This window comes from Dermochelys coriacea, chromosome 5 (genome assembly GCF_009764565.3).
Source record: "Dermochelys coriacea isolate rDerCor1 chromosome 5, rDerCor1.pri.v4, whole genome shotgun sequence".
Taxonomy (NCBI): domain Eukaryota; kingdom Metazoa; phylum Chordata; order Testudines; family Dermochelyidae; genus Dermochelys; species Dermochelys coriacea.
This window is the reverse complement of record NC_050072.1, coordinates 97,826,513-97,850,705: the sequence shown is the minus strand read 5'-3', so window position 1 is coordinate 97,850,705 and position 24,193 is coordinate 97,826,513. Positions and strand designations below refer to the sequence as shown.

The 24,193-nt window shown below is 42.3% G+C and overlaps 1 protein-coding gene and 1 long non-coding RNA gene across 2 annotated transcripts in view; one reads left to right on the top strand and one right to left on the bottom strand.

The window, feature by feature from the left end:
- The window catches only part of TRPM6 (transient receptor potential cation channel subfamily M member 6), a 134,632-nt gene extending 120,126 nt beyond the window's left edge, over positions 1–14,506 (bottom strand). The window contains exon 1 of the mRNA XM_043515092.1: positions 14,259–14,506. Within this exon, the coding sequence (XP_043371027.1) occupies positions 14,259–14,276 (18 nt within the window). The 5' untranslated portion in view covers positions 14,277–14,506. The remainder of the gene's footprint in view (positions 1–14,258) is intronic.
- Positions 1,019–22,483, top strand: LOC122460360. The gene is made up of 4 exons (XR_006281621.1): positions 1,019–1,287; positions 9,048–9,053; positions 15,879–15,882; positions 22,471–22,483. It is a non-coding gene; the product is annotated as an uncharacterized LOC122460360 (long non-coding RNA).
- The last annotated feature ends 1,710 nt before the right edge of the window (positions 22,484–24,193 follow it).

Below are 24,193 nucleotides of genomic sequence, written 5' to 3'. Positions count from 1 at the left end.
CCCCGGCAGCGTCTATGTGGGTGCTAGGCTTTGCCTGGTTGAGCAGCCCCTAGAGGCGGCCAGCAGTACAGTGATCCATTTCTGTGAGGGGAAAGGAAATTTTGTGCACACGTCAATTTCTGCAAAATTCTGCATTGCATAGTGGCACAGAATTCCCCCAGGAGTAACGCCCCTGCCCCTAAAGATCACAATATTTATAAACAGAAGTAGGCTGGGGCCCGAAAGAGAATGGTATCAAGAGAAGTTTTGCCTGCCTAACTTTAAATTCTTCTTCATTGCCTTACACAATGCAAGTGATAACATATGCTATTAAGTTTAAAAAAAAGAGTAGGAAAAGATCAAACACCATATCATAGCCATTTGGTGAAATGTTCAAAGCCAAAGGACAACTTTCAGTTTCATGTTGTCCGGAAGCATAGAAAGAAAATGCATTAGACAAGGTAACTATATGTAGTTTTCCTTATTTTTCTGCATTCCTTATTATCAGCTTTTCGTACCACCTGTGATGGGTTCAGTCACAGAGACCCCCTTGGGACTATCACCTGATGTGCTGAAACTACCTCTGAACCAGTTTTCTTGGTCACCTTGGGACTCCATAACCCTGTCTTTGTTGAGCCAGACACGCAAGCCTGCTGCAACACAGACCCAGGATCTAAACCACACCCCCAAATCTGCAAACTTAACTGGAAACAGCTCAGCAAGTACTCCTGTCTCCAGCACCCAGACACCAGCTCTCAATGGGATCCAAACCCCAAATAAATCAATTTTACTCTGTATAAAGCTTATACAGGGTATACTGATAAATTTCCACCCTCTATAACACTGATAGAGAGATATGCACAGTTGGTTGCTCCCCCAGGTATTAAATCACTTACTCTGGGTTCATTAATAAACAAAAGTGATTTTATTAAGTTTAAAAGGTAGGATTTAAGTGGTCTCAAGTAATAACAGACTGAACAAGTAAGTTACCAAGTAAAATAAAACAAAACACCCAAGTTTAAGCCTAATACATTAAGAAACTTAATACAGGTAAATCTCACCCTTAGAGATGTTCCAATAAGCATCTTTCACAGACTAGACTCCTTCCTATTCTGGGCCCAATCCTTTCCCTGGTACAGACCTTTAGTTCCAGTTCAGGTGGTAATTTGGGCATTTCTCATGATTGGCAGCCCCCTTTGTTCTGTTCCATCCCCTTTTATAAACTTTGGCACAAGGCGGCAATCTTATTTCTCTGGGTCCCTACCCCTCCTTCTAAATGGAAAAGCACCAGGTTTAAGATGGAATCCAGTACCAGGTGACATGGTCACATGTCCTGAGAGACTCCAAGCCTTCATTCTCCACGGTCTGACTCACAGGAACACAGGAAAGCTTGCAAGTAAACAGAGCCTTTTACAACCAATTGTCCTAGTCAATGGGAGCCATCAAGATTCTAAACCACAATCAATGGCCCACATTTTGCATAATTACAATAGGACTTCAGAATTATATTTCATATTTAAGAATAATACATACATACAAATACGATGAACACACTCAGTAGATTATAAACTTTGTAATGATACCTTACAAGAGACCTTTTGCATGAAGCATATTCCAGTTGTATTATATTCACACTCATTAGCATATTTCCATAAAACATATGGAGTGCAATGTCACACCACCAACCCATTCTGAACTAGCATTAGATTTGTACATCTCAAAATAAAAAAAAAAAAAAAAAAAAAAAAAAAGGTAAAGATAGACACCAGATGTTCTGGGTACTTCCCATGGCATATTTGCATTCCTTTAATAAACAGCCAGTTTTTTCTGTGATTAAAACAATAATGGCAATAATCACCCCATAAAACTTAATCCTTAGGTAGCTGACCACACTAATTCTAATCACAATGAGCCAAGCCTAAAGATATCATAGAAAAAAATCTTATTGACGTCAATGCACTTTGGATCAGGCCCTAAAGACACAAACCTGCTTCAATTAAGGTCAATGGCACAATTCCCATTTACTTCAATGGTGCAGGATCAATGAATTTCCTTCTAAAGCTGATCTTATTTCTGTCATTCATTCTCCCCGCCCCTTCCCTTTGTTTGTTACATTCATTTGTTGAGTCTTATCTTTAATTGGGACCCTGTGCAATGGGGCTCCACATGGGCACAGCAATCCACCTGCACACTGCATATTGCAAGATATAGTCCTTTGAGCAGAATTTTCAAAATTCTTGTCATACAGCTGCTCCCAAACAGGGTACCCTCAAGTGGCTGACCACAGCACAACAAGCCCAACCTGCAAGCTTTCCTTTACTTCATTCCCCAAAGCCAGACAAATTGCTCATTCTCTTTTTCACAGACCAGACTACTGGCCATCTCATCAGCCCAGGAAAGGAATGATGTCCTTCTAAGAGTCTAATAAAAGCCCTCTTCTACGCATCATTTATTAGTATGCGTACATCCACTGTCAGGTCTCTCAAAGTGAAACTGTTCACAAATCCCAAAATAAAACAAGCTAAAAAAAGAACAGTTTACCAGTTTTGTCATCCCTCTCCCAGGACCCCACCTCTGCAGGTCATCTACACAATCCTTGTTCCATGATACCTGTGCCCCTACTGCAGGGCCTCCACCCAGCTGGCCATTCTCCAAGCTTCTTACAACTCTTCTGCCACAACCCTCATCTCAGGGCTTCTGTGAGCAGGATCCTCACAGCATTCCATTCTCCAGGCCTCCTTTTCCCCACAAGTCTCATCCCTGCTGAATTCCTCCAGAATCACCCTCTTCACTTGAATTCAGCCTGCTCCTAGCTAAGCCAGATCTTCCCCTTTATCTGGGGGCCTTCTGCTTGGTAAGGTTCCCCAGCTCCAGCCAGTCAACTCTCTCCTGTTCTTTCTATGCACTAGCACTTCCCCTGAAGCAGCTCTCAACTCCTACTCTTTTTTGGAGGGAAGGTGTGGAGAGGGACAGGAAAGAGTTAGTGCAGAACTAGCAGCTTGCTCCAAGGAACCCTCAACAGTTCCCAGCAGCAGCTACTGCTCCTTCCTGCATCTTCTTACTCCCTGTCTGAACTGCCTCTTGGGTTTTTAGAGATGCCAGATGCTTTCTATCAGGCCCCCTTGGGAGGTGGCTAATTACAACATTTCTTAAGTTTCAGCTCTGACCCAAAAGCCCCTCAATGCCCACTGGCAAAGAGTTCACTGTTATGGAGCAGCACTGCCTATCAGACCTCACAAACTCACTATACCAACATATTGTTGTCATGGTATTTATCTATAAAGAATGTTGTGTAAGGGATTAAATGAAAACTTATATCAGACTGGTCATCCTCATCATTGCATGGTGTACATACAGACAATTAAAAAGTTGTGGTTATGTACTAAAAATACGCTCAAACCATGAAACAAGGCAAGCTTGGTAAACAAGTTTGTCCAGACAGAGGAATTTTGATTTGCCTGTCTGCATAGGTCTGGAATGTAAATGGAGCAGTGTAGGCCAAAGCCAATGGGAATTACATTTGCAGCTGAACTCAACAGGAAAAGCAAAAATAACAAGAGGATGAGAAAAGAGTACCTGGTACCAGCACTGTGGGAACATCAAGAATACTTTTCAAAGGTTTGCTGAACCCTAAGGCAGGTGGGGGTGGAAAGAGACATCATCACCCAGGGAACAAAGAGGTCAGCATCTTCTGTGTCCATGAATGGTGGATCCCCAGTCATGTGGGTTGGTGATGTTGAGAGGTGGCTTTATGGGAGAAATAGGCTACAATCCTTGTCTAAGGCAGTTAAATATTAGTCTCTAGAAAGTGTGTTATACTTTTGTTTTATTTGTAATTATTTTTGGTTTCTATTACCTTTGCTTAGTATCACTTAAACTCTGTTCTTTTTTAGTAAACTTATTCTTGGTTTTACTACAAGTTCATCTCAATGCAATGTATTAAATTTCTGATCCCCAGCTGATCTAACAGGGTGGTGTGTATACTGTCGCTTTGGAGACAGCAGATTTGGTAATTTCTGGGAGTGTCCGGTGACAAGGGCTGGATACTTCAGAGGAATGCTTTGTAATGAGGTTGGGGTCAGAGTGCACCTAAGGTTAACCTGCAAGGCAAAACAGAGGCTAGCAGAGATTTTGAGGAAATGGGGGGCGTGGAGAGACTAACAATCTGGAGTGTCATGGAGATGACACGTAGTTTAGTTCCAACAAGTCCTCCCTCACTGAGGCAAGGGGTTACACGGTAACTCACACCAACCCATTACACATAAAGCCAAAGACAGTTATACAAGTGTCACAGTGGTTTGCACTATTTTATAATCAGCTGATTATCCCCCAACTAATAATTGAAAATGGAGAAGGTCTCATTATATTTCAGCCTCACTACTACATTCCAATATTTTGGAACAAAAGTATAGTTATGATTACTGATATTCTAATATTGATATTTAATAATCATCTCACATTGATCATAACTGTTCCTGTTTTCTTATGCTCCCTTCACCTTTTTATTGTATCCACCTTGTGGCCTCGTCTTACTGTAAGTTCCTTGGGGAAAAGACAATCTTTTTGTATTCTGTTTGTACAGTGCCTAGCACACTGGGTTAGGGATGGAAGAAGAAGAAGGGTGATGTGGGGGTCAGTTCGCCAAAGCTGACAGAGGTAAAAAAAAGTTACACTTCTTTGTCCCAGCCTGCCCTTCTCCATCGCAGTAGGGATGCAAAGGTCTACCCTCATTTCCAGAGCATCCACTCATCTCTGCATGTAGCATTGCAATGACTTTGCCTTTCATATCCCCCTCCATCCCACCCACTGGTCACTTTGTTGTCTTCGGTGGTCAGTCCCAGCTTGCATCTTTTCCCAACTCCCGCTCTGGGTTTTCTGGGGCTCAGCCCTCCAGCCATCATGCAACAGTTCACTTCCCTGCTGGAATATCAAAAAGGCCCAACTAAGCTCAAATCAAATGCCTATATTAATAATTCTTCTGCTCCTCTCAAGTGACACTGAAGTCCTCTGCTTCTTGAGCCCTTCTCCTAGCCCCTACAGAGCTTCTGTTATCTCGTTTCTTCCATAGAAGAAATCCCCTACTACTTCCCCTGCTAGGGACTCTAGCAGTTTACCTTTGAGGATCTCCCTGCTCCTTTTAGGCCCTATGTCAGGGCTCCCCCCAGCAGCCTGCTCATTAAACTATTTGCTCTTGCAGGTCCTAACTCAGGGCTAAGGGCCTCCCCCAGAGTCTGCCTGACTTCTGCAGTCTTCCCAGAGGGGAACTCTCCTTATTCCTTCCTCCAGGGCTTTCTTTCCTCTAATAAGTTCCCAGCTCTGTTTAAGTAGTGCTCGCTCATGCTCTTTAACTACCACAGCTGGGATCAGTTTTTCTAATTAAACCCTTTTACATCTATCTGAAGTCACTGATTAGCCCTTCTGCTGCCAGTTCTTCAGTGGGACTGGGGAATAGCTGCTAAGTCATGGCCAAGGCTGAGCCCAGCCCACCTCAAACGGCCAGCCAGACCATGACAGGGGTAGTCATTATTAGGGAGCACAGATGGCACTACCATCTCCACCCCTCCTTCTGGGGTTTCTCCCAGGGTGATGATAGCTGTAGACAATCGGGACTAATGGTTTGCCTGGAGATGGAAGGTGTAATTTCCATCTCAGATAGCCATACCCTTGCTAACTCGGACTGAGCTAGTGCACTAAAAATAAAAGTATTTGCAGTGGCATGAGCAGCATGAGGACCTAGCCACCCTGAGAATGTACCTGTTGGAGACCCTAGGTACCTACTTGGAGTGGCCAGCTACTCACACTGCCATGACTACATTTCTATTTTTAACATGTTAGCTCAGTCAGAGCTAGTGTGGGAATGTCTAGTCAAGCTAGAAATTACAACTTCAGCTCACTGTAGATATACCCTCAGTAGAAGCCATAGTGATGGAGGCTACCAAAGGGATGTGCCAAATGAGCACTCTCCCTGGCCCCACCCTTCCCATACAGCACTACTCATTTTTATGGCTATATAGTAGAACCTCAGAGTTACGGACACCTTGGGAATGGAGGCTGTCTGTAACTCTGAAAAAAGCACAGTTCGGGCTCCAGATCAGCAGCTGCCACTCCAAGGCTTCAGCAGCAGCTGAGCTCCCTACTCAATGCCAGCATAAGTTTGCAAGCTTGTCTCTCTCCCCTGCCGCGTGCGTGCGAGAGAGAGAATAGTATGTCCCCAGCCTGGGGGAGAGGGGGTAAAAACAGTGCAGCACATTCCCCTTTTGGGGGAGGGGTGAAAGCAGCACAGACCCCAGCGCTGCTCCTGCTCTGCTGGCTCTGGCCAGTGTCTTGCTGCAAGTGGCTGTCCCATGTGGGGGTGAGGACAGGCAGCCCAGATGTGCCTATCTTTAAAATGCAATACAGGCACAGTACAATATTTGCTTTTTTTCTTTTTCTGGTCTCTGCTGCTGCCTGATTGGTTACTTCCAGTTTCACTTGGTGTCCGGTTGACCAGTCAGTCCATAACTCTGGTGTCCGTATCTTTGAGGTTCTTCTGTACTTGACTTCAGTAAAGAAATTGCATTCACTTTTCATCATTGCAACTTCCCATAGGCAGACGTTCCCCTGCTGAAGCACTAACAGAACAAGAGCCAATATTATCTAGGGATGAATCTGGCCCTAGGACTGTTAAAGTCTATTGTGTTTTGTTAAGACACCAGACTCTGTGGTACACAGAGGCAGTTGAGAAGAACTTTGAATGACAGCATTCAAATAAAATATTCTTTTTGCCTAGTATGTTTAATATTTAAGATATCCCAAAGTTCTTTACAAATACATTAGACTCTCTTTTGCCTTGCATCTTATGCAGTTAACAATGCTATGGGGTAGTGCTTTATGCCTACCTTGAACTCATGTTGCACTGGCGTAAAATAACTAAACAAGATACAGGGCAACAGAGAATCATTGCCAAAAAGGGTAGTTTATCTTCCAAAGCTGCACAGGTTCAACTTTAAAACAGTTATGTCAATGATTTAATTATACCAGTGCAAAGTACAATGTGGCACTCTGAATTTGATTAATATATATTATGTACATAATAAATTATATACAAGTTATTAAATTAAGCTAAATCAGTATAGATCAATATAAAATTTAAATTGAATTAAGAGTGTCCACAGTGTGTTTTGCACTGGTTTAGTACAAGGGGTAAAATTTTCAAAAATGCTTAAGTGACTTAGGTGACTAGTCTCAATTTCAAAAGAGACTTCGGTTCCATTGATTTTCAATGGGACTGAGGTTCCTAGGTGTGTGTCACTTTTGAAAATGGGGCTTTTAGAAGTTTTAGCCAAGGCTAAATGTGAAATCCTGTAAGTACTTTGCAATAGCATGCACATGCACCAAGACATAGATTTAGTGAGATCAGACTTTGTTTTACAGACAGAGGGAATGTTGACACGTGCACTTTAGTTATCTTCTAGTCTCTAAAACAATTATTAGACCTTTATACTTCCACCTAGATTGTCACAGACATAGAAAAGAAATCAGAAAATATTTTAAACTGCTATTGTCTTCCTTTGTTCTCCCCAACCCTGACAGATACATAGATACATTTAAAGAGATGGGATCCACCTCACCAAGAAGGGGAAAAGCATCTTCGCGCACTGACTTGCCAACCTAGTGAGAACACTAGGTTCAAAGGGGGCAGATGACATTAAAAAAGGACTAGATGTTGGGGTGTGGGAGAAGGGAGACAAGACAAATGACAATAGGATCATAGGAGCAACAAGAGGGAAATCAGTGGGGGAATCTGCTCAACATCTTAGATGTCTATACACAAATGCAAGGAGTATGGAGAACAAACAGGAAATATTAGCACAAGCTAAATTATGATTTAATTGGCATCACAGTGGGTGGCTTAGTTGGATAAGTCACGTGACTGAAATATTGGTATAGAAGGGTGTAATTTTTTCAGAAAGGACAGACAGGATAAAAGGGAAGAGGTGTTGCACTATACATCAAGAGTATATTTACTTGCTCTGTGGTCCAGAACAAGGTCAGAGACAGACCAGTTGAAAGACTCTGGGTAAAGATAAAATGGGTAAAAAATAGGGATGACATTATGGTAGGGGTCTACTATAGACCACCAGATCAGGAAGGAGGCAGATGTGGCATTTCTAGAACAGAAATATCCAAGCCACAAGAATTGGTAGCAATGGAGAACTTTATATACAAGTCATTGGTTGGAAAAGTAATATGGCAACACAAAAAATTTCTGATAAGTTCTTAGAAAGTATTGGGGATAACTTTTTGTTTCAGAAAGTGGAAGAAGAAACCAGGGGCAGCCATTTTAGACTCACTTCTGACCAACAGGGAGAAATTGGCAGCAAATCTGAAGGTGGAAGTCAATTTGGGTGAAAATGATTATGAAGGGACAGATTTTGAGATTCTAAGGAAAGAAAATAATGAGACCAGCAAAGTAAGGACAATGGACTTCAAAAAATCAGGCTTTAAACAGATTCTGAGAACTGTTAGGTAAGGTCCCAAGGGAAGAAAATCTAAGGGAAAAAGGAGTTCAGGAGAGCTGGCAGTTTCTCAAGGATACAATATTAAGGCACAACTGTAAACTATCCTTATGCAAAGGAAAGATAGGAGGAATAATTAGAGGCCATCAGGAGCTCTTTAATGACCTCAGAATAAAAAAGGAATCCTACACATAGGCGCCGATTTTCTAGTTTCCCCAGGATTGCTCAACCCCTGCTCTGCACCAGGCCTCCCTCCACCCCACCCCTGCCCTGCCTCTTCCCACTCCTGCCCTGTTCTGCCCCCTCCCCTTTCTGCACATTGCTGAACAGCTAATCCGGGCTGGCGGGAGGCACTCGGGCGGAGGGGGAGGAGCTGATCAGTGGCAGGCACTCGGGCGGGAAGGGGGAGAGGAGCTGACCAGTGGGGCCAGTGGGCACTGAGCACCCACTATTTCTTTCCTGTGCATGCTCCAGCCCCAGAGCACCCAAGGAGTCAGCACCTATGATACTAGGGTAAAAAAAAACTTTCTAACTTTAAGCATAGTTATATTCTGGAATAGGCTTCTAAAGGAGATTGTGGAATCCCAGGTTTTTAAGAACACATTGGACAAGCACCTGTCAAGGATATAGTCTAGGTATAACTGTTCCTATTTCAGCACAGGGGCTGAACTTCATGACTTCTGGAGGCCGCTTCCAGCCCTACATTTCCATGATTTTATAAAATTGACTGAAGAGAGAGGGTGTTAAGGGGGGAAAAAAATTCCTTTTCCCAGAACTGCTCACTACAAGATATCCTACACTTCTTTTAACATCGGTACGGACTACTCTGTGTCAGCTCAAAAGCTTGTCTCTTCCACCAACAAAAGTTTGTCCAATAAAAGATATTACCTCACCCACCTTGTCTCTCCACATACTGCGCTAGACTAACCAGTGGCAGCTCTTATTTTCCTGAATATAACAGTTACAAGGACTTCAACAATAGTCCCTTATCAACGAGCAAGACCATTAGGTAAACTCAGTGTCAAACCTCAACTGTGTAATAGCTGCTTGCGGTGCTATTATAGCTGTATTGGTCCCATGATATCAGAAAGGTAAGGGTGGTGAGGTAATATCTTTTACTGGAACAATCCTGTTGATGAGAGACACAAGTTTTCAAGTTTACCCAGAGCTCTTCTTCAGGTCTGGGAAATGTACTCAGAGTGTTACAGCTAAATAGGAGATGGAACAGATTAGAATATTACATATTTCAAGGGACCGACCATTCAAGGTGAAGTGGCCTATTAGCATGTAATGCACTGGATGAGGTATAACACATGTTGGGATAGGCATGTGTAGGACACACGGATCTTGTAAAGTGTGTTGATCATTGTAGCAGAGGAGATATGTCTGCGGGTTTTTCCATCTGTTTTTCTGGTATGATCTGGTGCCACTTTAAGTCGGTATGTCTGGTCTGTGGGGAGCTTGCTTCTATGGTTCTCAAAACTTTTGTACTGGTGACCTCTTTCACACAGCAAGCCTCTGAGTGTGACCCTCCCTTATAAATTAAAAATCCTTTTTTATATTTAACACTATTATAAATGCTGGAGGTGAAGCAGGGTTTGGGGTGAAAGCTGACAGCTTGCAACCCCCATGTAATAACCTCGCAAACCCCTGAGGGGTCAGGGCCCCCAGTTTGAGAATCCCTGTGTTAGAGAGGTTTGTGGGGTTATCTGAAGGCCAGAAGGGGAACCTCAGGAAAGATTTTTTTTAGGATGTGGACCCTATCAAGTATAGGTTGTAATTGTTTAATGATACCCCATATAGGTTTCAGTGTGAGGTGGTAGGTGACAACCACAGATGGGCAGTTGGAAAGGGTTTTATTTCCAAATTGAAGCAGGTTCTCTCGGTGTATTTGGTGGCCCATTCCATGATGTGATCTACTTCTCTGGAGGATTGTCCTTGTTTGGTAAAAACAGTTTTAAGTGCATTAAGGTGAGTATCCCGGATTTCCTCTTTGGAAAATATTTTGTGGTATCTGAGTGCCTGGCTGTCGATAACAAATTGCTAGGTGTGTTTGGGGTGGTTACTGGATCTGTGAAAGTAGTGTGGTGATCTCTGGGTTTCTGGTGTATAGTTGCCTGTAGGGTTCCATTGTTGAAGCAGATTGTCATGGGGTCCAGGAAGTTGAGCTAACACAGGAGTGTTCTAGAGACAGTTTAACGGATGGGTTGATGTTGTGGTGGAAATCTATGAAGAAGTTTAACAATGTGATAAGCACCAAATGATCTAAAATGCCACTATGTGGATCCTTATCACTTCAGATAAATACAGTAGGTTCCCAGATTGTTGTAATATACCACAAGCAATTCAAAAGGAATCAAGTAAATTGATTTGAAAACACCCAATGTCTTTCCATTAAAAATAACTAAACCATAGCCAATAATTTCAATCTTAGCTACTTAAAAGTTAGACCCCTAAAGCCATAGTTAAGCTCCTAAACAATAGTAAGCTGATTGTAGAGGTGCTGAGCACTACAACTCCCACTGATTTCCATGAGAGCTGTACTGCACAGCACCACTGAACATCAGCCCTTATTTAGGTGCCCAGGTATGAATTTAGTGAAATAACTTTAGAGATCCAAGATGTAAAGTGGCAAAGAGTCCTGTAACACCTTATAGACTAACAGACGTATTGGAGCACAAGCTTTCATTGGTGAATACCCACTTCATCGGATGCATGTAGTGGAAATTTCCAGATGCAGGTATAAATATGCAAGTAATAATCAGGCTAGGGATAACGAGGTTAGTTCAATCAGGGAGGATGAGGCCCTCTTCTAGCAGTTGAGGTGTGAACACCAAGGGAGGAGAAACTGCTTTTGTAGTTGGCGAGCCATTCACAGTCTTTGTTTAATCCTTAGCCGATGGTGCCAAATTTGCAAATGAACTGAAGCTCAGCAGTTTCTCTTTGAAGTCTGGTCCTGAAGTTTTTTGGCTGCAGGATGGCTACTTTTAAATCTGCTATTGAGTGTCCAGGGAGATTGAAACCTGTTCTCCTACAGGTTTTTGTATATTGACATTCCTAATATCTGATTTGTGTCCATTTATCCTTTTACATAGGGACTGTCCAGGTTGGCCAATGTACAAGCAGAGGGGCATTGCTGGTACATGGTGACGTACATTACATTGGTGGATGTGCAGGTGAATGAACCGGTGATGGTGTGGCTGATCTGGTCAGGTCCTGTGATGATGTCGCTAGTGTAGATATGTGGGCAGAGTTGGCATCGAGGTTTGTTGCATGGATTGGTTCCCGAGTTAGAATTACTATCACGTGCTGTGTAGTTGCTGGTGAGAATATGCTTCAGGTTGGCGGGTTGTCTGTGCGGTAAGGACTGGCCTGCCTCCCAAGGCCTGTGAAAGTGAGGGATCGTTGTCCAGGATGGGTTGTAGATCATTGATGATGGGTTGGAGAGGTTTTAGCTGAGGACTGTATGTGATGGCCAGTGGAGTTCTGTTGGTTTCTTTCTTGGGCTTGTCTTGCTTCAGGAGGCTTCTGGGTACACATCTGGCTCTATTGATCTGTTTCCTTATTTCCTTGTGTGGGTATCATAGTTTTGAGAATACTTGGTGAAGATCTTGTAGGTGTTGGTCTCTGTCTGAGGGGTTGGAGCAAATGCAGTTGTACCTCAGCACTTGGCTGTAGACAATGGATCGTGTGGTGTGTCCGGGATGGAAACTGAAGGCATGAAGGTAGACATAGCGGTCGGTGGGTTTTCGGTATAGGGTGGTGTTAACGTGACCATCACTTATTTGCACCATGGTGTCTAGGAAGTGGACCTCCTGTGTAGATTGGTCAGGGCTGAGGTTGATGGTGGGGTGGAAGCTATTGAAATCGTGGTGGAATTCTTCCAGAGTTTCCTTCCCAGGGGTCCAGATGATGAAGATATCATCAATGTAGCATCAGTAGAGAAGGAGTGTGAGGACAAGAACTGAGGAAGCGTTGTTCCAGGTCAGCCATAAAAATGTTGGCATATTGTGGGGCCATGCGCATGCCCATAGCGGTGCCACTGGTCTGGAGGTATATATTGTCACCAAATTTGAAATAATTATGCATGAGGATAAAGATGTCAAGTGTTGGCCCCATTTTTACTGGTGTTCAAGATGATTTTTTTTATAACTTTTAAAATTATATTCACACATGGTTTGCACAAAGGCATCTCTACAAACAATAATGAATTTCATTAACTGACTCTGTTTTGCATCCTTTAGCAATAGTTCACAAGCACAATCTCTTCAGATGAGTCTATAGCGTGTCAACAGCTCTTGTGGTTTCATCTCAAACTGCATGATATCTGTTTTTCTTAATGCCACAGATCCTGGAAGCATGTGACTCATCTCTTATTGTTTTAAAAAGTCATTTTCTAGAGATCACAGTTGCATAGAAAAGTGAAATCTTAATGGCTCAAAAACCAGAAGGCAATTTTCATGCAGTGTAAAACCACACAATTTTTTGGTGCCTGACTCAGGATATTTGAATACTTGGGGTTGGGAATACTGTTGTATAGTGCTAGTGTAATGAAACAACAATTTTGCTTGAGGCCTTTGGCTACAACCACAATACAAATATTAAATTAAAATTAAAAATGGGGATCTAATGGTACAAGTCTATATCTACACAAACATCTACAAACATTAGCACCAAAAAAAACCCCCTATTTAAAAAAAAGTGAAAAGTGATCAGATTTAAACATGCTAGAGTTTAATATTTTTTCTTACAGCCTGAAGACCCAAGGAATCCATTCTTGCCCCCCAAGTCATTTTTCACTTTCAAACTAAATGTGTTGTTGGTTATAAATGAATGTAAACGTTACTCATTAAACACAGCTACTCATTAAACAGCGGGTAATATCCCTAATCAGTGCAAAAAAAAAAAAAGGCTTATCTAAAAGCGTTGTAGATTCATTAGGTCAACTGCTTTAGAGAGCCTGATAGTCATTCCTTACTCAGAGGATAGTCCCATTTCAGTCGATGGGAGTTTTGCCTGATTAAAGACTGTGTTTCTTCAGGTTTCAGAGTAGCAGCCGTGTTAGTCTGTATTCGCAAAAAGAAAAGGAGGACTTGTGGCACCTTAGAGACTAACAAATTTATTAGAGCATAAGCTTTCGTGAGCTACAGCTCACTTCATCGGATGCATTAAGCTTATGCTCTAATAAATGTGTTAGTCTCTAAGGTGCCACAAGTCCTCCTTTTCTTTTTGTGTTTCTTCAGAATCCCTTCAGATGTGTCCTCATCGCCATCCCTGCCACGGGCTGCTTGGGGAATCGTTTCTCTGCGACCCCCAGGGTTCATTCTGTGTAAATCCATTCTGATAACGCCGAACCTACACTTGACATCCACAATACATAGCTCATTGTAGCAAAACATAGTGCAGGAACAGAACCTTCCCCCACACACGATATTAAAATGAACAGGGGCGTGGAGAGAGAGAGAGACGCTTTCCGGATACAATAAATCACATCAAAGCAAATTAAGCCACAAACCAGACTCGCCCCACCCACATTCCCACCCTGGTGCTGCCCAAGGCAGCTGGGCTGGGGTGCCTGTAACAACTTCACGTCGCTTGGAGCGTAGGTGCAGCCTGTGAAGGGTTAAAGGCAGAGGCAGCAGAACCTGGAGGAAGCAGGCGAGCCCTAGGACCAGGGAGGAGAAGCTGCCGCTTCCAGATGTAATAGGGAGGACAACTGAGGATCTCAGCCTATCACGCCCCCTCCTTCTGTCCCCCGGGAGACAGCGGGGCTCGCCTTACCTTCAGCGGGACTTTCATCTCCTCCTGCTCGCCGGGAGCTGGGAATCTGGACTGGTTTGCAGGTCTCCGTGCTCACCTGCCTCTGACAGCCCTTCGTGACCGGGGTGTCGCCATCCCCCGCCCCGCCTGCCGCTCCTGCACACCGAGCCTAGCTGCGAGAAGAGGAGGTCCCGCCAAGCGCGCAACTCCTTGTCCTCCTGCTAGGCTCCATAAGGGCTTGATCCTTGGACCACTGCTGGAGAGGGAGTGGTTAATGGTCCACTCCCCTAATTCGTGACTCAGTCTCTTTATGGCCCATCTTCAATCAGAAGGCTCTGCAGGGCGCTCACAGAACAAGCTGTGGCTCATTTGCACAGCAGTTTAGCAATGAGTCACGGCAAGGTCACAGTGGGCATCCATGGTGAAGGGTCTTTGCTGCGCCTCCTGCCACAACCATCCCATCCCAGCATGACACCCTAAAGCATCGGGTTGCTATTAGGAAGTATAAACCAGAGGAGATTTGGTGGGGGCGGGGGGAGGTTGAGTATTTGAAAATAGCAGTTGCAGTTTAGGGATCAAATCAAATTTTCCACCAGGAACGAGGTATGGTGTAAAACTAGGTTTGGGGGCGGGGAGGTACAAAAAAAATCTCCCAACGTTTCAAAATTTTGAAAAATAAACAGGAAAAAAAAATCAATTTTGGCCACTTTTCCTCTCACTTTCCCAGCACTACCCGAGCTGGTTGAATTTTTTTCTAATGTTTAGGTTGCAACTATATTTTCGATTTGGGGGAAGGGGAAAAAGAGGCAAAAAGTCACAACCTTTTTTACCTCCTTTGTACTATAAGGAGATGAGGGCACAGGAAGCTTTAAAAGCCAGGAACTGGGGGGGGGGGGAGGGGGAAGAGAGCAGGAAGTGGGTCTCTCTTCTGAAGTCCCATCTCTTCTGGGGGACAAATGCAAGTAAAAATATATATATATATATATATATATATATATATATATATATATTAGAGGTAGACCTGCTCGTGATGTCTATCAGTTGAAATTGCCTAAAACCTTCCATTATAAACTCCTTTTCAGTTGCTTATAACTTTGCTGAACTTCACCTAGTCAGGCTAAAATTTTCCATGCGAGAGGTCTCCCTCGGGATGAATATTTTTTGGACAGTTTCAGCAAATAAGGTACAATATTCAGCAAATATTGTTTGAGAACAAAATGAAGGTCAACACATTGTTTTGGAAAAAGAAAAGGAGTACTTGTGGCACCTTAGAGACCAACAAATTTATTTGAGCATAAACTTTTGTGAGCTACAGCTCACTTCACGATTTTCCACCAAATGCATCCGATGAAGTGATCTGTAGCTCACGAAAGTTTATGCTCAAATAAATGTGTTGGTCTCTAAGGTGCCACAAGTACTCCTTTTCTTTTTGTGAATACAGACTAACACAGCTGCTACTCTGAAACCTTTCCCTACCATTGTTCTTCTTGGCTGCTAGGGGGACACTGTAGCACATCCTGCATCAGAATCAAGAATGGGAAGACTCTCTCTCCTGCAGTCTCAATGCTCACCCTGCTAGCATCCAGGCAGCACAGCATTAGAAAAGGAAGCAGCCCAGGTGGAGTGTACAGGGGGAGACAGGGAAGTGAGAAAACAGATAGGGCCAGGGTGGAGAGGAGGAGAGAATGAAGAGGACGCTGGGAGTTGAACTAGTGGGGGTGGGTAAAGGAGACTAAAAGGAGAAGCTGGCAGGGGAGGGACAGAATCTTTGGGTAGGGGACTAGGATTGACAGATGGAGAAGGCAAGGGCAGAATGAGTCAGGTTTGGATTGTGGCTGGTGGGAACAGGAGCCTGTAACTGCTATACACACACCTCTTCAGCACCTGGAACTAAGGTCAGGATTCTGAGGTTTCAACATTCTTCTGCAGCTGTCATTCCTGTTGGCAAAATTTGTCTCTCTTCTCCCTTTAGTGACTGGTTCCCCATGGAGGATAACAGCCTACTGCTACTCCTACCAATCTCTCAATTGGTTCAACTTGAAGAGGCCTGTGCAGTGAATCTAGAGACCCCCAATCTTGCTCATGAGCCAGGTGAGGGGTCTATGTGGTCCACATGGTGGAATTTGTGTTTGCTTTTTTAAATGTTCAGGAAGTTAGTTTCTAAATTTAAGAAACTATTAAAGGTGTAAACTTTTGTGGGCTGCAGCCCACTTCATCAGATGCATAGAATGGAACATATAGTAAGATAGATATAGATATACATACAGATTAGTTGGAAGTTACCATACAAACTGTGAGAGGCTAATTAGTTAAGATGAGCTATTATCAGCTGGAGAAAAAAACTTTAGTAGTGATAATCAAGATGGCCCATTTAGACAGTTAACAAGAAGGTGTGAGGATACTTAACTTAAGGAAATTGATTCAATATCTGTAATGACCCAGCCACTCCCAGTCTCTATTCAAACCCTAGTTAATGGTATCTAGTTTGCATATTAATTCAAGCTCAGCAGTTTCTCGTTGGAGTCTGTTTTTGAAGCTTTTCTGTTGCAAAATTGCCACCTTCAATTCTGTTACTGAGTGACCAGAGAGGTTGAAGTGTTCTCCTACTGGTTTTTGAATGTTATGATTCCTGATGTCAGATTTGTGTCCATTTATTCTTTTGTGTAGAGACTGTCCGGTTGGCCAAAGTACATGGCAGAGGGAAATTGCTGGCACATGATGGCATACATCACATTGGTAGATGTGCAGGTGAACAAGCCCCTGATGGCATGGCTAATGTGATTAGGTCCTATGATGGTGTCACTTGAATAAATATGTGGACAGAGTTGGCATTGGGCTTTGTTGCAAGGATAGGTTCCTGGGTAACTGTTTTTGTTGTGTGGTGTATGGTTGCTGGCGAGTATTTGCTTCAGGTTGGGGAGCTGTCTGTAAGCGATGAAAGGTCTGTCTCCCAAGATCTCTGAGAGTGAGGGATCATTTTTCAGGATAGGTTGTAGATCCTTGATGATGCGTTGGAGAGGTTTTAGTTGGGGGCTGAAGGTGATGGCTAGTGGTGTTCTGTTATTTTCTTTGTTGGGCCTGTCCTGTAGTTGGTAACTTCTGGGTAATCTTCTGGCTCTGTCAATCTGTTTTTTTCACTTCAGCAGGTGGGTAATGTAGTTCTAAGAATGTTTGATAGAGATCTTGTAGATGTTTGTCTTTGTCTGAGGGATTGGAGCAAATGCGGTTGCATCTTAGAGCTTGGCTGTAGACAATGGATTGTGTGGTGCATCCTGGATGGAAGCTGGAGGCATGTAGGTAAGTACAGCGTACAGGTAAGTAGATTTCCGGTATAGGGTGGTGTTTATGTGACCATCGCTTATTAGCACCATAGTGTCCAGGAAGTGGATCTCGTGTGGACTGGTCCAGGCTGAGGTTGATGGTGGGATGGAAATTGTTGAAATCATGGTGGACTTGTTTTCCATGGGTCTAGATGATGATGTCATCAATGTAGCGCAAGTAGAGTAGGTGTGTTAGGGGACGAGAGCTAAGGAAGCGTTGTTCTAAGTCAGCCATAAAAATATTAGCATACTGTGGGGCCATGCGGATACCCATAGCAGTGCTGCTGACTTGAAAGTATATATTGTCCCCAAATGTGAAATAGTTATGGGTGAGGACAAAGCCACAAAGGTCAGCCACCAGGTTAGCCATGACATTATCAGGGATACTGTTCCTGATAACTTGTAGTCCATACTAGCATACTAATTCACATAATCCTTCCTACCAACACTACAAAAAGAAAGATTCTGCGTGGACTCCTCCTGAAGGTCGAAACAACAGACTGGACTTCTACATAGATTGCTTCCATCAATGTGCACGGGCTGAAATTGTGGAAAAGCAGCATCATTTGCCCCATAACCTCAGCCGTGCTGAACACAACGCCATCAACAGCCTCAGGAACAACTCTGACATCATAATCAAAAAGGCTGACAAAGGAGGTGCTGTCGTCACCATGAATAAGTTGGAATATAAACAAGAGGCTGCTAGGAAACTCTCTAACTCCACATTTTACAGACCATTACCCTCTGACCCCACTGAGGATTACCAAAAGAAACTATACCATCTGCTCAAAAAACTCCCTTCAAAAGCACAGGAACAGATCTGTGCAGACACATGCCTAGAACCCCAACCAGGGGTATTCTATCTGCTTCCCAAGATCCATAAACCTGGGAATCCTGGACGCCCCATCATCTCAGGCATTGGCACCCTGACAGCAGGACTGTCTGGCTATGTAGACTCTCTCCTCAGGCCCTGCGCTACCAGCACTCCCGTCGATGATCTTCCAGAAAACACCCTCCTGGCAACTATGGATATAGAAGCCATCTACACCAACATTCCACACAAAGATGAACTACAAGCCATCAGGAACAGTATCCCTGATAATGTCACGGCTAACCTGGTGGCTGACCTTTATGACTTTGTCCTCACCCTTAATCATCACTACAAAAGTTTTTTTCTCCTGCTGATAATAACTCATCTTAACTAATTAGCCTCTCACAGTTTGTATGGTAACTTCCAACTTTTGTGTGTGTGTGTGTGTGTGTGTATCATATATATATAATCTTACTGAATGTTCGATTCTATGCATCTGATGAAGTGGGCTGTAGCCCACAAAAGCTTATGCTCTAATAAATTTTTTATAGTCTCTAAGGTGCCACAAGTCCTCCTTTTCTTTTTGCGGATACAGACTAACACAGCTGCTACTCTGAAACCTATTAAAGGTGCAATCTTGATTCAGTCAATACAGTTTTAATTATATGATCACCTACTATTTTTTTCCACAGGATGGATGGTTCTCAGAGAATGAATCAGCATTGTGCAATGAGACAGGCTGTTGCCAGTTGAACACCTCCCCATTTGTTGCAGAAGCTGAAAGACATGTTGTGAATGAGACAGGCATAGAAAGGATGGTTTAGCCAATTAAATGCCATGCTGGAGAACTGGATTCGAGCCCTACCTCTGCCACACGGTTGCAAGTCACTTAAACCAAATTTTTTTTTACAGGTGTCCCTAAGCTGTCTCTCATTTCCTGGGTGCCTGACTTGAGACACCTGTAACCTGATTTGCAGAAGTATTGTGCATTCACAGCTACAACTGAAGTCAACAGGAGTTGTGCTTAAGTGTTTTTTTTTTTTTGCGGGGAGGTGGGGGTTGTTCCTGAATATATTGAGCAGTAGTATAGGTAGCTCTCATCATTAAACCAAACAATAAAAAATAGGAAATACAAAGTTAAGGATTAAAAGGGTGCAAAGTTAAGCACTCTGAAGCTAAATAATACCAGAATGAACATTGTCCCTGCAACCTTAATTCAGCCCCGGGGCTATGCCAAATATACATGAAAAAGAGCTGTAATTTTGTAACTTATTTTCATTTACCCCTTTTTGAGGAAAGTAAAACAAAATTACCCTTTGAAAAGAAAATGTAACTTACAACACAATTCAGAGTAGCAACCATGTTAGTCTGTATCTGCAAAAAGAAGAGGAGGACACGTGGCACTTTAGAGACTAATTTATTTGAAACAAATTTATTTGAGCATAGGGTTTTGTGAGCTACATGCATCCAATCAAGTGAGCTGTAGCTCACGAAAGCTTATGCTCAAATAAATTTGTTAGTCTCTAAGGTGCCACAAGTCCTCCTTTTCTTCTTACTACACAATGCAAATCTAAAGAACCACAGCAGGAACTTACCCATACCCAGCATGCTTTGATTATGGTATATCAATCATCAATGGCAGCCATTGCCATTACAACCAGAGCAATAGTGAGAGTCTCCCTGAGTATGTAAAATGAACTGGAGGAAGAGAGCGATGAATGACTGATTATCTCTGATATCACAGCATTACTTTGCAGGACTAGCACCAGGGCAGCAAATCTGCACTGTAGGGGGAAGGGGGAGAAATCAGGCTTTTCTGGTATTCCAATTTTCAGAAATTTTCTTTAAAACCCCACAACATACAAACAAAATAAGCATTATCATCCCAACTATCAATTAGTTGCTGAAATTTGGTTCAAACAGACTCCATAACAGAAATTTGACACAGCCTTAATTATGATCTTATTGCATACCATAATGAAGTGTTATAAAAATGCTATGTACTCTATGTTTCAAGACAAGCACCCAAAATTAGTAGATACTTGACAATTTTGACTTTAATCTCTCTGTGCTTCACTTCCCTTTCTGTAAAATGAAGGCAATGGTATCAAGTTACCTCATTGGGTATTGTGAAGATAAACTCATTAATGTTTGTGAAGCACTCAGATAGTATGGTGATGAATGACAGGATGAAATTAATAATTCTAGAGTCAATGTGGGGGTTAAAAAGTATGCAGTAAATAAGGCATGGGGCCACACAGAATAATGAAACCTCCCTCTTCAGTGAGTACCATCCATCCTGTGCAATGAGACAGCAGTCCTGTAGAAAAATAGAATGCATACACCCAAGGGGGCCAATTAGAGTTGCATAGGCAACCATAATTCTGGCATTTCCTAATTTATTAATGTTAAGACTGCGAAGTCAAGCACTAAACACCATTATTTTGGCTGTAATATACATATCAAGTATATCTGAATGAATCTTGTTTTCTCCTGAGTCTGAATACAGCCTTAAACAACCATTTTAAGAAAGATGTGAATTTTTCCTGCTCATTTCAATTGGCTGTTAATGCTAAAATGTAATAATGATTAAGTGTCAGTATAGTTAAAATAAACTGCAATGAAAAAGTCATCAGAAACATCAAACTAATGTGGCAGGATGTTGAGTTAACTTCTGTCCAATATTGCTGAAATGGAAAATGAAAAATTGAAACTGTCCTTCCCCAAAATTTAAAAAAGGAGTACTTGTGGCACTTTAGAGACTAACAAATTTATTTGAGCATAAGTTTTCAAGAGCTACAGCTCAGAAGTGAGCTGTAGCTCATGAAAGCTTATGCTCAAATAAATTTATTAGTCTCCGAGGTGCTACAAGTACTCCTTTTCTTTTTGTGGATACAGACTAACACGACTGCTACTCTGAAACCCAAAATTTAAAGTCACCTCACCTGCTTCCCCATTTAGAAGGGGGGGAAGAAAAGGGAAGATCCACATCTCCTCCTTGCTGCCATAAATGGCAACTGCCTGTCATGCTTTCCCAGGTGGGAAAAGGCACAATTGTCCTTCATCCAGTTTCTACTTTGCATTTGTGAGCTTCCAGTACAAATATCTATGGAATTGATAATTTTAGAGCAACAATTAGATTTACTGACATCAAAATTCTTCAGTACAGACACTGTACTGGACAGGGGCAAGGAGCAATGAGAGGGAGAAAAGTGAGGTTCCCCATTACAAAGTTGAGCTTTAGGATGCAACATAGAAGACTGGTGTCTGCTTATCTTCATTATTTAATGATTGCAGTCAAATCTGTCCAACTCTAATATCACAAGAAGCTTTAGTAATGATTTACATATGCTGGTCATGAGACTGTCACCCACACACCTCTCCCTCCCACTCCTCCCCCCCTTTTTTTCTATATTGTAGTTAATCTTCTTTCATAGTAGCTTTTCCATTGTACCTGCTAATTACTAGATTTTATAATTAAGCTATGGATTTTAAATGCTATGTTACTTGTACACAGGTACTTAACAGCTGGAAAAAATATATCTCCCTGTCTACAGAGTTGTCCTTCATACCCATGGGGATTCATGCTTTATAGTAATCATCAAAGCAGCATGTTAAGTAACACAGAGCTGTACAAGAGAGCAATGACATATGATTTTTTTAAATTGTGTAAACCTCTATATCAGGTATTCTTAGGCAACCCCCTGCCAAATTTCAAGTTTTTACTCGTAAACATGGGGGTGCTAAAGCTTCTCAAAGAAAAAAGGTCACTATGACTTTTTACCATAGGCAAAATAATGTATTTTTCTCTAACCTTATTCTCAGAACCAGCTGAATCATTCTGGGTGACATTTTCCAACAAATAAATTAATTCTGTCTGAGGCAGACACCCAGCATAGAAATTTTCAGCCCAAATAGCTAAATTTTGGTAAACCTATAAAAAACTAAAAACTGGGTCTTACAATGGGAAGTGTGGGACAACTTTAGTAACATTGCTACTAGCACTGCCTATAATGTAGGTCCTGGCTGTGCAATGAGTTGTGTACAGATATAACCTAGCACCCTCATAGAGCCCCATAGGCTTCATTGTGCGTCCAAGAAGGAGCACACATCTGCCTGTGTTCATTTCAGTGAAGGACCGAGGGCATTTGGCATTTTCACAATTCCATGTTTCTCACACCTCATTACAAACTATATGAATTCTTTCAGTCATGACAGATTTTATGTTTTCCCTGGCATTGGACAGGGCTCAGTGTGGGTAATCTCTAGAACTAATTGTATAAAAATAAAGAAATCTGGTGTAGTATACTCCACCAACCCAATCACCTTAATGCTGTTGTAAACTTTACCACTATATTCACCAATATCTTGTATCAGGTATTTAGAAAATCCTTGTATTTGGTACCTCAGGATATATCTAAACTCACATCAGCTAACTCCGGCTTGCGTGGATTGGGCTGCAAGGCTATAAAACTGCCGTGTAAATATTTGGGTTTGGGCTGGAGCTCAGGCTTTGGGTCAGCCCATACCTGAATATCTACAATTTTACAGCCCTGCAGCCTGAGCCCTGTGAGCTAAGTCAACTGACATGGGCCAGCTGCAGGTGTTTATTGCAGTGTAGACATATCCTCAGAGACCACTTAACTATCAAGTTAATCATCAGGAATCTATGTAGAGTGTACCTCTTTACCACATTATCTCCTTGTGTCTGAATTACTGAGATGTTCCTATTACAATTTCCCTAGAAAATCAATCAATCAATCCTATTTCAATGGGACTCACCTTCAGACCAGAGAGCTCATTTACCCAACCTTTGTCTTCAATGTATCATTTCTTATCTGTAAGGTATTACTAACAGCAACATCATCTACAAGAATAGGTGAGCTTAGCCAGGGGCTCTCTGATACCCACTAGAATCAAGTCTTCAGAGTGGCACATTCCTGGATTCTGATATTCTGCCTGAGTGTAGTGTCTTCTTTTGACCACAATCCAGATATCATAGAATCATAGAATAGCAGGGTTGGAAGGGACCTCAGGAGGTCATCTAGTCCAACCCCCTGCTCAAAGCAGAACCAATCCCCAACTAAATCATCCAGAACAACTGAACCAAAAAAGATAAGTTTGAGAACAGCAGATGTTCTTTTCCAGCTTTGTTAAGGGTATAAGAATTTCTCTTCAAAACAGAGATGATTGTAGGGAAACCAATATCCACTTGTTTCCATGCCATATCCAGAACATACATAACTTATGTCCACTCTGGTCTGATGGATCAAGCCTACTGTTCAGGAAATATTCAAAACCAGGATACTTCACTAGCCTGGCTTTAGCCAGGCAAGATCTACTATAGGAATGTCCATATTTAATTTTGTGCTGAAAGAGGCAACACCCAACTCTGACATACATGCAAAGCTGCTACATAGGGAACTCCCAACGTGTTTCTTTGTTTCTTCCTCCCCAAACACAAACTTTGGAAATAGGGTTTTACAAGTCTCTATCTCTGACTTTCTTTCACCTTTTCCTTAGTACTTGGGCTGAGAATAAGGGTTGAGATGAAGACAAGAATGAGGAATGAAATAATTATAGGTAACAATTGCCTGTATGGTTCCTTTCTTCATCTCTACATCTATGAACCGTCATTTGAAAATCTTTAATCCTAGTAAAGATCCTGCTTTAGGCCTTGAGTCAGATAGACCACAGGTAGAATTTTAAGGTAGATTGTAATGTTCACATTGAAATTTGTCCAGGAAACAGTATTAACACCATTACTCTATAAAAGTAGTCTATTAACTTTATATATGTAATGGTAATTATATTCATAAACTTTT